Source organism: Panthera pardus, unplaced genomic scaffold (assembly GCF_024362965.1).
Source record: "Panthera pardus isolate Hobbes unplaced genomic scaffold, ASM2436296v1 HiC_scaffold_25, whole genome shotgun sequence".
NCBI classification, from domain to species: domain Eukaryota; kingdom Metazoa; phylum Chordata; class Mammalia; order Carnivora; family Felidae; genus Panthera; species Panthera pardus.
The window spans coordinates 85,063,390-85,078,386 of record NW_026526821.1 but is presented as its reverse complement, the minus strand read 5'-3'; the positions used below and the strand labels follow the sequence as shown (position 1 = coordinate 85,078,386).

The 14,997-nt window shown below is 37.1% G+C and overlaps 1 protein-coding gene across 3 annotated transcripts; it reads left to right on the top strand.

Annotated features, from left to right (window-relative positions):
• The first annotated feature begins 61 nt into the window (after nucleotides 1-61).
• On the top strand, nucleotides 62-5,187 carry FBXO48 (F-box protein 48). 3 transcript variants are annotated; one of them, XM_019440553.2, is made up of 4 exons: nucleotides 62-169; nucleotides 715-954; nucleotides 2,228-2,569; nucleotides 3,052-5,187. In XM_019440553.2, exons 3-4 carry the CDS (start codon nucleotides 2,264-2,266, stop codon nucleotides 3,211-3,213), a joined length of 468 nt encoding a protein of 155 aa, XP_019296098.1. In that variant the 5' UTR covers nucleotides 62-169; nucleotides 715-954; nucleotides 2,228-2,263; the 3' UTR covers nucleotides 3,214-5,187. The 3 variants fall into 3 exon arrangements, with proteins under 3 accessions (XP_019296098.1, XP_019296091.1, XP_019296106.1); XM_019440561.2 differs by having other exon boundaries at nucleotides 101-169; nucleotides 809-954; XM_019440546.2 differs by lacking the exon at nucleotides 715-954.
• The last annotated feature ends 9,810 nt before the right edge of the window (nucleotides 5,188-14,997 follow it).

Below are 14,997 nucleotides of genomic sequence, written 5' to 3'. Positions count from 1 at the left end.
GCCCAGATAAAACTACCACTCCCAAAAGGCAACGCGCGCTCCTCTCTACGCCTGTGCGAAATCCGTGTCAGTAAGGCGGGACTACAGTGGGCGGAACTGGAGGGACTATGGCGAAGGATTCGAATTCCGGAGGATTTAATTTGCCGGAGAAGCTACCGCGGCCCTGGAGGTAGGGAGTTCCCGCTGACGTCTGGACTACGCAGCCTCAGCTCAGTCCCCTGGAGCTGCGGTGACAGTCAGTGCTGACGGTTGTTATTGTCGCTTTTTTGTCATTGCTCCGTGTTCTTTGGACTCGGGCAGCTGCAGACTGCGCGAGATCCTCAAGGAGGGCACTCAGATGTGGAGTTACCTGCGGGGTGTGTCTGCGCCGCCTCTCGATCCCTCCCTTCCTGTGACACCTGAAAGGGGGGGCGAGCTCTTCCCTAACTCGAGAGATAATTCAGCAAAGTTTGGTTCATAAAGAAGGGGCAGAAGAGGGATAGTTTTCCAGGTATCCAGGCAAAACTGGCCTTAGAAGAAGATGCCTAGCGGGAATTTAGGAACCTCACCGAGGCACCCCCCCAACTGTTAAACTCAAAAATTCGTTTGCCTCCTGGGAAAGAACTGTAACGAGAGGACGCGTTTTATTCCCCAATGAGATTCTGGGAGAAGTAACAAATGTTTAAATGCAACAGTAACGTTCTCCACATTAATGTGAGATTTTTTTTCCCCCAGAAATACAGTAGTTCGGCTTTGGTTTGTATTGATATTGAGAGAGACGAGCTCCTGATAAAAATTTGCTCTTGATTCATGAACTTGTTTCTATCAGTTTGCTTTCTTACTTCCCCAAAACTTCGAGAGGAAGTCCTAATGTCTGTTGAACACAGACATTAAAATTCTTACTATAGCTAATTTGGATCATAAACAATCAAACGAATGGGGGCGATTGTGGCCTTGAGAAGTGCAGAAACATAGGTAAGTAGCATGTTTAGAAAGGGGAATCATTAGCTGAGTTAAAAAGAAGTATTTAGCAAACCCTTCTTCCTGCACTGTAACCCACCCCCCACTATAAAAGGAAGTGCAACATGGAGTAAACTGATTTTGAGTAATCTGAGCTGTCTTTATATGCAAAAATAGCTCATGCTTTCAACTGATTTTGGAGCCTAGACCATGCACTTTAGGTAAATTAGCCGAAACTGGACTTTCAGTCTGTAATTATATGCTATACCTAACTGAATTATAAACATTGTTTATAATTGCTGGTTACTGTTGCTTTATGGCCTCAATACCTAGTGTTCTTCATTCATAATTATGCATGTAGGATACCTTCAAGAGGCCATTTCTAAAACACTGATCTAATAACTGAATTGAAAATGTGAGGCTTTGTGTTGTTATAACCTGGACTTCAACCTCTTTTCCATTGTGTCAACTGTGAGCACCTACCCAGTAGGTACAAGTAGATAACAATTATCATATAAACTACAAAAGTCCATCAGGGTTGTGGTTAAGTCACAAACTGTAGATGAAGAACTTAATGACAAGGCATCAATTCCCACAGACAAGTATTTAGGAGTTCAAGAGATTGAACCATACACATTTTCAAAAGTATTTTCAGCAAATGCGTGGAATCAAACGTGTTCCCACAATAGTTATTTCTACTACTAAACTCAAAGTATAGTTTGTGAGGTATCATTTCACTTTTTTAGATAATGTTCTTTGGGAGCAGAAACATAAATGTTTAGAAACAAACCCATTTAACAAAAACATTTAAAAAGAAGAGAAGTAGGGAGCGCCTGCATGGCTCAGTCGGTTAAGCGTACAACTTGGGCTCAGGTCACGATCTCCTGGTTTGTGGGTTCGAGCCCCGCATCGGGCTATATGCTGGCAGCTCAGAGCCTGGAGCCTGCTTCTGATTCTGTGTCTCCCTCTCTCTCTGCCCCTCCCCTGCTCACACTCTGTTTTCTCTCTCTCAAAAATTTAAAAAAAAAAAATTTTTTTAAAGGGAAGTAACATGTGTTGAGTGTCTCCTATGTGCAATTTAGATGAAGCTAGATGGTTTACACATTATCCCTGTTAATCCTTGTAAGAACACACAGGAAAGGAGCATCATTGGCCCCATTTTACAGATTGAAAACCTCAAGTCATGAAAGTTAAGGTTCTTGTAATCATACGCAGAAAATATCTGGCTCAGAGTAGGTTCTATAGTCTGATCTGAAGAGACTGAGCATGTTTAAACTTTGCCTTTTAGGTTACATATGTGGATAACTTGCTAAAACATCAAGCTATGCAGAAAAGCCTCAAGAGGAACAATAATTCAAGAGTTTCTGGCATAAAATTGAATTCTGTGGATGCTGAGAAGGAAAAGAAAGAGAGTCAAAAGACCTTTGTTGAACTGTTGCCTCCAGAAGTCACTTTTAAAATTTTCAGTCAGCTGGACATTCGGAGTTTGTGCAGGGCTTCCATAACTTGCAGGAGCTGGAATTACACAGTAAGAAACAGTGACTCCTTATGGAAACCTCATTGCTTGACCTTAAGAGCTGTGTGCCAAAGAGAAGTAGACGATGATCTAGAAAGTGGATATTCCTGGAGAGTAAGTTTAGTGTTTGAAGTCTGTGGTGTTCTTGACAATATGGTGATAGGTTTGAGCCAACTCTGCCTTCTGCACAGAGGAGGTAGGATTTCATATACAGAGTGACATACAGAGTGTGTTGGCTTTTGGCCTTGAAGTTGAATTAGTATTTTCCTGCAAACCACATCATTCCATCCATCCTTTTACATTTTTTAAATACTAAATTCAGGCATATTCCTCTGTTAGCTACTTCATTCCACCTTTTCCACAACTCACAGCAAACTCTGTGGCTCACTCTGTGTGTATACACATATACGTACACCCACACCCACACCCACCCACCCACACACATATGCTTACCACAAATGTAATAGTAGATGTGTATATCAAAGTAAATATTTAATCTTCTTTTCAGCCCTGTCATTCAGCTTCTCTAGTTTTAAACAAACTCACCGACCAACCACCTACTCCATTTTTTAACAATGATGATTTACCTCTTTCAGGTAATACTACTGAGGAATTACCAGAAGAGTAAAGTGAAACACGAATGGCTAAGTGGCAGATACAGCAACATATGTTCTCCTCTTAGCCTACCAGAAAAAATCATGTACCCAATGGATGTAGATACATGGGGGGAAATTCTAGAAGCAGAACTGGAAAGATAAGCTGAAAAATTACAAACACATCTTGTAACTTTGAGAGTTTAAAACTAAAATGACTCTTAGGTTTGTTTTTTTGTTCGCCTTTTTAATGTTTAACATTCAAAAGAAAATATTGTAAAAGTCCAGCTTTGTTTTTATTCTGCACTTTCATAAAAATTCTGGCTTTACTGTAATGCAGAAAAATCATGACATGTTATTTATGTAAGAAATACTATACTGATAGAGTGTTTTAAATGTATTGCTTCATGTATTTATATTAGTATATTGCAGTACTCTAATGACAAAGGAGTTTGATTGGTATTTCCTGCTTAATGGTAATTCAAAAATTCAGGAAACCATATGAAGAAACTGATTAGTGATTCATTAAGTAGTAGACATAACCAGGCTTATAACTAGAAGTAGACATAATTAGGAAGACTACCTAAAATGAAATTAATAGTAACATGTTGAAATGTAGAATATAATAAATTTATATTTTGATAACTTTGAAATGTCCATTTCAGTGGCATCAGATTGAATTGTCAAACACTGAGCCCATTTTAAAATGTGCTAAACTTGTGGTTTAGTTTAAAATTAATCTGACTGGAAGGCTGAAACTTGTGAGATCATGATACCCATTACTTGCCTACAGACCTGGAACTGCTCTCAGGGACAGCCATCAGCACCGCCAGTTTTTCTTGGCAAACGCTTTCCAACAGCCTTACAGCACCATCTAGTGTACTACGTGTAGATAACCAAGGCAAGGGACTTCGATCCTTTTTGTTTTCCCACATTTAAAAGAAAAGAAAACGTGGGGAAAAAAAAAAAAAAGGAGGAGGAGAAGAACTGTATTATTTTAGAGTACGCTATATACCTGACTTGTTTAAATTTATAGCTTTCCAGGAATCTTTAACTTTTGTTTTTCTTTTTCTTAAAAGTAGATGGTATAGTACTCACTATACCAGATTGTTCATTCTGAATCTGTGGTCAACACCATAGTAAAAAGTGTCTGTGAAACATTTTAGTCAGTGTGGCATTTTCTTCTTAAATTGTGCTCTGTGGCACAAAAAATAAGAATCCGGGAAACCAGTATTTAACAAATAGGCACAATATTGGAAAGATGCCTTACTCTATGCAGATTCCTTGTGTTGGATCAAGCAGGTGAGGATCTGTTGGAAGGAACCTTAAAGACCAGGCATCATTCTCTAGGACTAGTTGACAATCCCTTTTAGAGGAATACCTTTCAGCCACCATTAACTCTCTTCTTGGCAAACTCTTTTGTAAAACTTATTCTCTGGACCTGGAAACCATCCCTAGACTACACCATTCTGGATTAAGTGGCCCTCGTTAAGTAAGGTTCCCATAGTTCTTTGTACATACCATTCTCAAAGCTGTCTACTGCATTAAATTGTCAGTCTTATTTGTCTGTCCCCCTTGCCCCCACTGCCGCTTTGGACTATGAGATTCTTTTTTTTTTTTTTTTTTTCCTAGTTTATTTATTTTGAGAGAGAGAGGTAGAGACACAATCCCAAGCAGGCTCCATGCCGTCAGCTCAAAGCCAAATGCGGGGCCCTATCTCATGAACCGTGAGATCATGACCTGAGCCAAAATCAAGAGTCAGATCCTCAACTGACTGAGCCACCCAGTCACCCCAGGACTGTGAGCTTCTTAAAGGCAGGGACCATTTATTTATTTATGTGTTCTCAAAACCTGGAATATAGTAGTTTTTCCCTAATGATTTGTTAAATTATTCCTATGTTATTTATTTTAATCCTACCCAGAATGTATAATAAAAATAATTTACATTACCGTTAGTGGACAAAACTGTATTGAAATGCAATATAAACCTGTAAGATAGATGGGATGCTTACTATTAATGCTAATATATGAATGATTGTTTTAGTCTTCTCAAAAGCTATAAGGGAAAAATAAGGAAATAGAAATGTTTTGTTTTATGTTTTTGAATAAACACTTGAAAATAAACTTAACCCAAAAATATCACTTAATTGTAATTATTGGGTCACTCCAATGAGTTTTCAGTAATACTTTGTAAGCTATATGAACAATCTAGTTGTTTTTAGTACTGTAACATTAAAATAATTTTTTATATAATAAGCTATAAGCTATGATCACAGTCTACAGAAAGGAAAGTTTGGAAACTTAATGATAACTTTTATGGTATGGTCTTAGAATGAACTGTACATTTATCAGACCGAGCCATTAGCATCTGAGAACATGAGTGGGTGGAGTAGAATGGAGAGAAGACGTACTCTTACTCATAGATAAAATAACATGTTACATATACACAGTTTGTAAAAAAGGCAAGATTAGTGGAATAGAATATTGAGTTTCTAGTGTTGTTTATTATTTAATCAGTTCAAGATCTAATATATATTTTTTTAATTTAGAAATTTTTCTTTAGTTGCTTCTAGTTTATAACACAATCTTACTTAAGCCAGGACATAATCATCAGTAAAAATCTATATGAATATAAACTTCAGATCTTAGAATACTCAAGTATATAAAAGCCTAATTTGAAAAATATACCCTAACCACTTTAATTTCATCTTTGCTTTGACTTCATATAATCTTTCCAAAACTTCAAATACCCTAATAATATTAACAATGAGCAGTAACATCAGGAAGTGGATTGGGAAGAATAGATGGAAGAGCAGAATTAAAAGACCAAAATCATCAAATAGACTAAATTAGATCAACAATGGACAAAGTTGGTGAATTATAATAGCTAACATTTGTTGAGTGCCTACTCTGAACCAAGCACAGTGCTAATGCGGGGGATACTATTACTCTATATCCATTTTATGGATGAGGAAACTGAAAATTGGAGAATGATCTTACCTATCAGTTCATCACCACTCCCCAGCACCTCTATGAGTATGTAACATGTAGTAAGTGCTCAATACATTTTTAATGAATGAATTAAAAGCTTATCTGAGAATGAGTAACTCGAATAAAAAAGCCAAGAATGTTCCTCCAACTTTTATTTTTTATTTTTCACTTAAAAAAAATTTTTTTAAGTTAATTTATTTTGAGAGAGACAGAGGCAAGCGGGGTAGGGGAGACATAGAATCCGAAGCAGGCTCTCGGCTCTGAGCTATCAGCACAGAGCCCGAAGTGGGGCTCAAACTCAATGAGCCATGAGATCATGACCCAAGCCGAAGTCAGATGCTTAACCAACTGAGCCTCCAACTTTTTATTTTGAAAAGATTTAAACACACAGAAAAGTAAAAATACATGACAAAAAACTCTTATGTATATACTTCACTTAGACCAGTTGTTAACATTTCCACATTTGTTTTATTTATTACTTATTTTAACTGAAGCATTTGAAACTAAGTTGCAGACATGATAATACTTTACCCCTCAATATTTCAACATGTATCTCTTAAGTACATTCTCCTATGTGCAATACCATTATCACGTATAAAATTTTTATATTGATTCAATAATATAATTTGTAATCCCTATTTAAATTTCCTTAATGGCCTCAAAAATATGTGGATTTTTTTTTCCAATTCAGGATCCAAACAGGGTTTCGAATGCATGTCATTTTTTTATGTCCCCTTAATCTCTCTGAACCAGAAGTATCCCTCTGCCCTTGGTTTTCTTTTTCAGGATATTGACTTGTTGGTTTTTTGGGTTTTTTTTTAAGTTTATTTATTTATTTGAGAGAGACAGAGACAGTGCAAGTGGATGGGGGGGGCAGGGAGAGAGGGAGAGAGAGAGAATCCCAAGCAGGCTCCATGCTTCCAGCTGCAGAGCCCAACACAGGGCTCAGTCAGACCCACAAATTGTGAGATCATGACCTGAGCCAAAACCAAGAATCGGGAGCTTAACCAACTGAGCCACCCAGGTAACCTGATTTGTTGGATTTTTTAAGAATTCTGGTTGGTTTTGTTACAGAATGTTCTGTAAATGATTTGTCTGATTATCTCTTCATGATTTGATTCAGGTAAAACATATTTAGCAATTATACTACATAGATAAATGTAATATGCTTTTTAATGCACCACATTAAGAGGCACATGTCTGTGTGACCAGGTAAGTCTGATTATTTGATTGAGGTGGTAATCCTCAAATCTCTCCATTCAAAGAATATTTTCTTATAGAGTCAAGATTTCTTTTTTCAAGAACCCATTTCTAGAGTATTTCCTGTTGACTAAACCCTATGCTAAATGCTTTATAACATTTTCATATTCCATCTTCATAATTAGACTTTCAAAGAACACAGGAAATCATCTCCAAGTTATTTTCCATATCAACATAAGGAGATGCAAAATCACTATTTAAACCCAATTCTCTTTGATTTCAGAGACCAAGTTTTTAACCACTAGAGTAGAGCACGTTTTATAATTTTGGCAGTCCTTACATTAAGGCAACATAAAGGACTAAGACTAACAAGGAACACCTCCCAATACAAATATCTAGAAAATCAATATCTAGAGGAAATCAGTATTAGATGTATAGAACTTGACATTTATGCTAATAGCAGATCAGGCAATTCTGACAAGTCTTCCTACTTAGGACAACTTGAAAACTTGGGGCAACAAAAATTAATTCCCTGTAGATAGAGCTAACAAATAGTAAAGAAATATTTCACCTTTTGGGATGAGCACTGGGTGTTGTATGGAAACCAATTTGACAATAAACTTCATATATTGAGAAAAAAAAAATATTGGACCAGTGTCTGGGGAAAGAAAGAGAACCAGAGAGGTAAGTCCATGATTGAGGTTAATCTTGCCATGGAGCATTTGCCAATTTCTGCAAGACCAACTGAGAGATGAATACATTTTTGCCTTGTTTCTTACCTTCATGGGATACTTTCAGTGTTTCTTTATTTCAACATTCTCCAGTGAAAGCATCCCCATGAAGGTAAGGAACAAGGCACAAATGTCCACAATCTTCATCTTCATTACTATTTCACACCATACTGGATGCATTAGTCGCTGTATTCATTCAAGGGGGAAAAAAATAGAGGCATAAGAATTGGAAAAGAAGTAAAATTCCACTTGCAGGTGGTATGATAATATATCTGCAAAACCCAATAGAATCAATGATAACACTAATATGAACAAAATAATTCAGTAGTCAGCAGGCTACAAAATATATATAACTATGTATATAGTTATAGGACAATATATAATAATTATGCAATTTAGATTAATCACATCAAAGGAATATCCATTAATTTCAATTTTTTTCTAATACTTTTATTAACAATGGATATTGAACTTTATAAAAGGAGTGTTTGGCACCTGCGACTTAAGTTATACACCTAAGAATTTTTAAGAACTTTACAAATATTTTGTTATTATTCTACATGCTGTGACAATAGCTTCTTAGGTTGCTATAACATGTGCATTTTTTCTCACATCCAGAAAACCAACAATATTGAAAATCATATTTTACAACATTGAAAAATTTGATGAACAGGCTAGCTTTCTCCCTTCAAATTGTCTTATAATAATAATAATAGTAATAATAATATCTTCCGATGATTGAGTACATTTTACATGTACTTGAATCATATAGTCTTGAAAGTTAGTTTTTTATCACTAATTTTTTGAAATGCAAAAATTGAGATTCATGGAAGCAAAGTAAGTTGAGTAAGGTCAAGCAGCTTGTACCTGGAGGAAAGGACCCTGACCTCAGGACTGGTTCAGGAAGCTGTTTCTGCTACACCATCCTTGAGACCTAGTAAATGCTAATAAACTGCCAGCAGAGGGAGCAATACTTCTATTGAAACTGACAAGAGCTTGAGTGTGGGAGTTCCACATTTCAGCCATGTTAGCTGATTGGAAAATCTCAGACTGAGTCAGAATTTGTACAAACCCTTTTGTTGTAAGTGACAGAACTGAAACTAGTCCTGCCCATCTTCTGGGCCTTTCCAAGAAGAGAAGACTGGATATAACTTAAAAATCACAATCAGCCTTTCTAGCTAGAATGTTAAGATGTCAGGGAATATAACCCTCCAATGAAGAGAATTCTTATCCCACTCTGTCTTTCATTCTTGTCTCCACCACCCAATAGAGTTCTATCTATGTTTCCAAAGGCACAATAAAGAACATATGAATTCAGTTTTGCAGTTTTTTTCCCCAAAAAATATGTCCACATCATTATTCTGTGCAGATGTTTTTACGTGAGGGTATTATTTCATTGTCCACAGGTTTGCTCTCCAAATTTTCCGCTCAGTGTCCATAGATGCTATAGTTCTATGAGGTTGAGCTGTTAGTGTGAGTATATTCTTCTGAAGTAACGGATGTGAGCTCTGAAGTTGACTTCAACAGCTTAGAATTAGACATTTATGGTTAAACAATCTTTAGGTGTCAAGAAATTTCTCACCCTTTTACCAACCTTGTGGGTAAATTCTATGCCCTTATATGAAGAGACTATAAAAAGAATTCACCCAGAGGTGAAGACTTTTCTAGAATTATGTTTTTATTCTTTCCATTTGAAACTCATTTGGGCAGAAAGAATGGGTCAGGGGCCTTGAGGAGTTGAGCAAGGTAATCAAAATTCATGTGCAAGATCCCATTTCACTTAAAAATAAACCTGTCACATGTACATTTTGAAATACATCTCCTGGATTACACATCTTATTATATATACAATATCTACATCTCAAAATGGAAAGGAAAATGTGCTCAAGTACAATGTATAATTTCATATCACTTGTTTTGGATTCTATTTTACTGACCCTGCCTAAAGTATGGTATATTTATGATATTAGAGTCACCACTCAAGATTAATGCCTATGGATAATAATTGCTACCCTAAGGTAAGTGCTTACCATGTACAAGATACCTTTCCAACAACCATTAGGGACAGTCCATTCCTGCATCTTCCCCTTATTAACTGTGTGGGCAAGTTATCAATGCCTTAGTTTTTATCTGTAATATGTTTACAAAAGGATTCATCTCATAGAACTGTTACAAAGATCAGCAGTCATGTTCCATCTCCTCATAGCCTTTTCTCTGCCTCAGCTACTACTTATCAACTTTGTCTCTATAAATTTGCCTATTCTTTTCACTTAAGTTAATTTTTACAAATTTGTGAGGTAGGGCTTCATTCTTCTGCATGTGGCTCTCTACTTGTCCCAGAACTATTTGTTGAAAAAAACTGTTCCTTCCTCATTGAATGGTTTTGGCACCCTTGTTGAAAGTCACTTGACCATAGATGCATGGATTCATTCTGGACTCTGAATTCTATTCCATTGATCTATCTACTCTTAACTCCAGTACCCCTTTGTCTTGATTACTGTAGCTTTGCATTAAGTGCAATTGAGAAGTCTAAGTCCTCTAACTTTGTTCTTTTTTCAAGATTGTTTTGCCTATTCTGAGTCTCAGGAGAATTTTTTTTTTTTTTAACCTTACCTTAACTGGGGGAGTGTTCCATAAGGAGGAGAGCGAAAACTGTCCCAGAAAAAAAAAATACTTCTGGGTGATTGGGCTGTCTTTTCTGCCAATTTCAGCATGGAGTATATCTCTTTTGTAGCTAAAGTAGCAGAAGGCATTTAATAATACATTAATAGTCAAGATATATTGTTCCTCTGGTATTTTCTGTATTATACAGTACAGTATAATAAATAGTATCTAATAAATAATAAATTTGTACAGTAACAAATAGGAACAGAGATAAGGCAATAGAAATATTAATATTGGTTAGTGGTGATGCTCCAGGCTGATTACTTCCTGTTGATGAACAGGCCTGCTGTTGGCATTAAAGAGACACTTGAGAGACTGCAGACCCTGGAAATTCGGGCCATCTCTGCCCTTAAGAAGTTCTGCTGAGGACCCCAACCCCTAGGAGTTACTTTAGCCCAGAGGTCACTCTGAGTTACTCATGTGACTTGTCAGCTTTGTTTCTTTTTAAGTAATGGGAGCTTATTTTTCCAGAACTTCATTCCACAAATACCCTGGGATTTGGAGTTAAATTTAGTAAGGTTTAACATTTTGATTTTGTGCACTTCCCCCTTTAGTCTTTTGTCACCTCTCTATTTTTATTCTCTGTATTTATCCTTCAGCTTATTTATTTTAGCTTCATTTTTACTTTTCACCCTATCTATTCTTGACTTCACAGTGTATATTTTACCCTTTTTCTATCCTTTTTTTATTTAGCTCTAATATTTATCTGTAATCCTTGTTTCTTTAATTTTTTAGTTATAGCCCTTTTACTCTTTTCTTTTTCTTTTTTTAAACCAAATCTCTTACTTTACTTTTCTGAATTATTCTTGGCTCCATCTTGGTTTAAAAAAAAAAAGTCTTACTTTTTAAGGATCCACATAGTGTTTAACCTTCCCCTAAACCCCAAATGGAATAAGGCAAACTCATTCTTCAAAAACCTACTTCTGTGTATTTTTAATTGGATTTGTGTTCATTTTTCATGGAATTACTAAAAGCTCCTTTCAATGTGTGAGTTTAGTGTGTGAATTTTCTTTTCTCTCCTCCCTTTGTGTTCCTTTTAGGGCCAAGGAGTTCCTAAAGAGTCATTTGATTTCTTTAAATACAAAAATACCTAAACTGCAAATGCCTTCAAGGCCCAAGCTGGCAATAAACAGGAATGTAGCAAGCTGAATATAAGAAAAGTCAAGTGAAGAAAGATAACCAAACATGCCTTATTTTTAAAAAATGTTCATTTATTTACATTGAGAGAGAGAGAGCACGTGCTGGGGAGGGGCAGAGAGGGAGACAGAGGATCTGAAGCAGGCTCCTCACTGTCAGCGCAGAGCCTGAAGCTCGTCTCAAATGCACAAACTGTGAGATCATGACCTGAGCTGAGGTCAGGCGGTTCACCAACTGAGCCACCCAGACGCCCCCTAACTTGCCTTATTTTTACAGAACTGTGGCTTAAGCACACAATCTCAAACACATTCATATAATACTGGAGGTTTTATTTTGAAAATGAAATGGAATACAAATTGAAAAATATAAATACTGAATTATCCTGAATATTGTCATAGCTATTCTGATACAACTTGCATACACATAGAAAAGTGTTTTTCCTTTATTTAACTCGTGTACCTGACCAGGTGTCCCTTACAACCTTCCTCCTGCAGCAGAGGAAAGAAGGTTTACCGTTCAATCCATTTCAAGCCTTAGACCAACCCAGTAACATAAAGAATTATTAAATATCAAACTTTTGAGAAAAATGCTCATTATCTTGTGTTTCCATTGCTCTCTGCCCTGTTCTCCTTCAAAATGGTGAAGACACTGGGGGCGGAGGATTCATGTGGTTTTGCACCAGAAGTCATATGACATTTATTCTTCTACCATCATGTGATCTTGTGGCTGCTGAAGCATAGTTGGCTGGTACTGTCCTAGGCTTTCTACTGGCCTCTACTGCTGACTTACATCTATGCACACATGGGCTTTTCTCCACTGTGTCATGCTAACCAGGCCTGCCTTTGGATATTGCCTGGCTGTAGACCTGACCTCCCCAGGTGTCCCATGCAGTCTCACAGCCAAGTAGCTCCCCCTTCAATATCTGCTGTGGGGCAACCTGCTCCTACCAATGGCAGGCCTGATGAGAAGCCCCCTGGCTCTCAGTATGGAACCAAGAGAGGCTTGGTGTCTAAGTGAGAGCTGCTCTCTTCCTGGCCACACCCAACAGCTCTCTAGGCTGTGTTGGTTCACCCATATTGGCACGGAGCCTCTACACAGGAGTCTCCTCCAGAATCTTGACCTGAGCGCAGGGAAAGCCACTCTCCCTTCAGTTTATCTGACTTCCCATTCTCTACACCAAGGGCCAAAGATGGACAACCACAACATACTTCTACTTCTCCTGATTCTCTCTCTCTGCCTTCTCCTACAACCCCAGAAGTAGAATGGGCAGGTTTTGACCACCACCATCCCTTTCTGTGCTCTAGCCTCCCCAGCTGGCTGTCCCAGCAGAGTCTCTCCTTTACATAAACACTATGTTTTCTAAGTTTTCAAAACTTAGAAAAACCTAAGCCCTCTCAGTCTCCCATTAACTGAATTTTAAGCATATTGTCTTTCTGTAAATCCCAAAGAATGCCGAGAAAGGAGTATTACCTTATTCTTGCTCTCACATTGCTTCCGTAACAGATCCAAATCTTCTCCAAGGCTAACCGCGAAAATGGTCATGTACTTGGAAAGGCACAACAATAACTTTTCTTTAAATATCACCACTGTTAAATTACATTTTCCTTTTTTAATTGGTTACTTCTTTTTTTTATTTTTTTTAATGGTTATATTAATTTTTGAGACAGAAAAAGACAGAGCATGAGCAGGGGAGGGGCAGAGAGCAAGGGAGACACAGAATCCGAAGCAGGGTCCAGGCTCCGAGCTATCAGCACGGAGCCGGACGCAAGGCCCAAACTCATCAACCATGAGATCATGACCTGAGCTGAGGTCAGACGTTCAACTGACTGAGCCACCCAGGTGCCCCTTAATTGGTTACTTCTTTAATTTGGAACTAAAATATCATGGATTTTCTTCCTCACTAAGCTGTCCTTGTCAGGTTTGCATTTCTTGTTATAGTTTGCAATGCAGAATTTAGCCTTAAATCATTTAGGTAAGAAAGAGATTTATTTTTATTCATAGTGAAATCAACTGATCACAAATATAGGTACTTGCAAATATGGATACAGTCTTTGCACCATGGTTTTTATACCTAGACTTACCATTCTTAAGATACTTGTAAAATTCTGCTCTTGTGAAATCATTTTATTTCTTTTTTTTTTTTTTAATGCTCTTAATGAACTGAATTTGGTAACTTTCCTTTGTAGCAATTTTCCACAGTATCAGTACTCAGTTAGATGGTAAAAATAATAATCTTAGCTCGTTTTCATAAATTTGAAACCAGAGAACTTTTTGAAATGTAGTTCTTAGCTTCAAAATTACACCTTATACTATGATTTCTATTTTTGGAAACTGACTTCAATGTAGCAAAGTGGGTCAGATTATTTTCCACCAGTTGAATTTCCTCAAGACACTATTTCATGAAGAATGAGTAGATTACATGATATGTTTATGTCACCACCTATGAATGCCCATTCAAGGTTATATTCAGTGTGATGAGTGGAAATGTCAACCAAATGACCAAGTCTTTGATCTGAGCTTGCTGGTTATCTAAGGCAGGGATTTTTTTTATGGCATAAAACAAGTTGGTTGTTTTGTTTCATTTTCACATTTCAAACAATCTCTTCAACATTTTGCAGAACTAACCCATTCAATTGCTGCTACCACATCATGCGGCCAATTTATTAAGCAGAGCATAGGACTGTCTGGGTGTTAAGCAATGGGACCATATTTAGTTCACAGCAATACATCCATAGTCTTTTCCATATTTGATTTTAAGGACAGAGTATTCTTGATGACTCTTTAATGAATATCTGCATGCATTGTAACCTTGCAAAGTATTTTGCCTTTTAATTTAAGTTTCATAACAAGTTCAGCATTAACACCAACCATACAGGAGCATAATCATTTTGATCATCTTACATTAAAAAATTCAAGACTTCTCACAGCACAGGGTTAACTAGATAAGGAAGAGATCCACGAATTAAGCCCTGAGACACTCCATCATTCAGAGGCTGAAGAGGATGAAAAGGAGCCAGAATCTGAGAAGTGAAGTAGAGGGAAAACTAGGGAGTAAAGTAAAATGCTTTAAGGAGGTTGGGGGATCAATGACATCAGATGCCACTGATAGGTGAAATAATAGGGTGATTGTGACCATTGGTTTGAACTATGTGGAGGTCATCTAAGTATCCAATAGGCTGACAGATGCAATTCATTGCATATATAAATCTAACTGGAGATACTGTTG

Excerpts from the sequence above, each read along its gene's own strand:
- FBXO48 (XM_019440546.2), top strand. The coding sequence starts at position 2,264 with ATGCAGAAAAGCCTCAAGAGGAACAATAATTCAAGAGTTTCTGGCATA. Across the intron at positions 2,570-3,051 it reads AAAGTGGATATTCCTGGAGA|GTAATACTACTGAGGAATTA; the intron begins GTAAGTTTAGTG and ends TACCTCTTTCAG.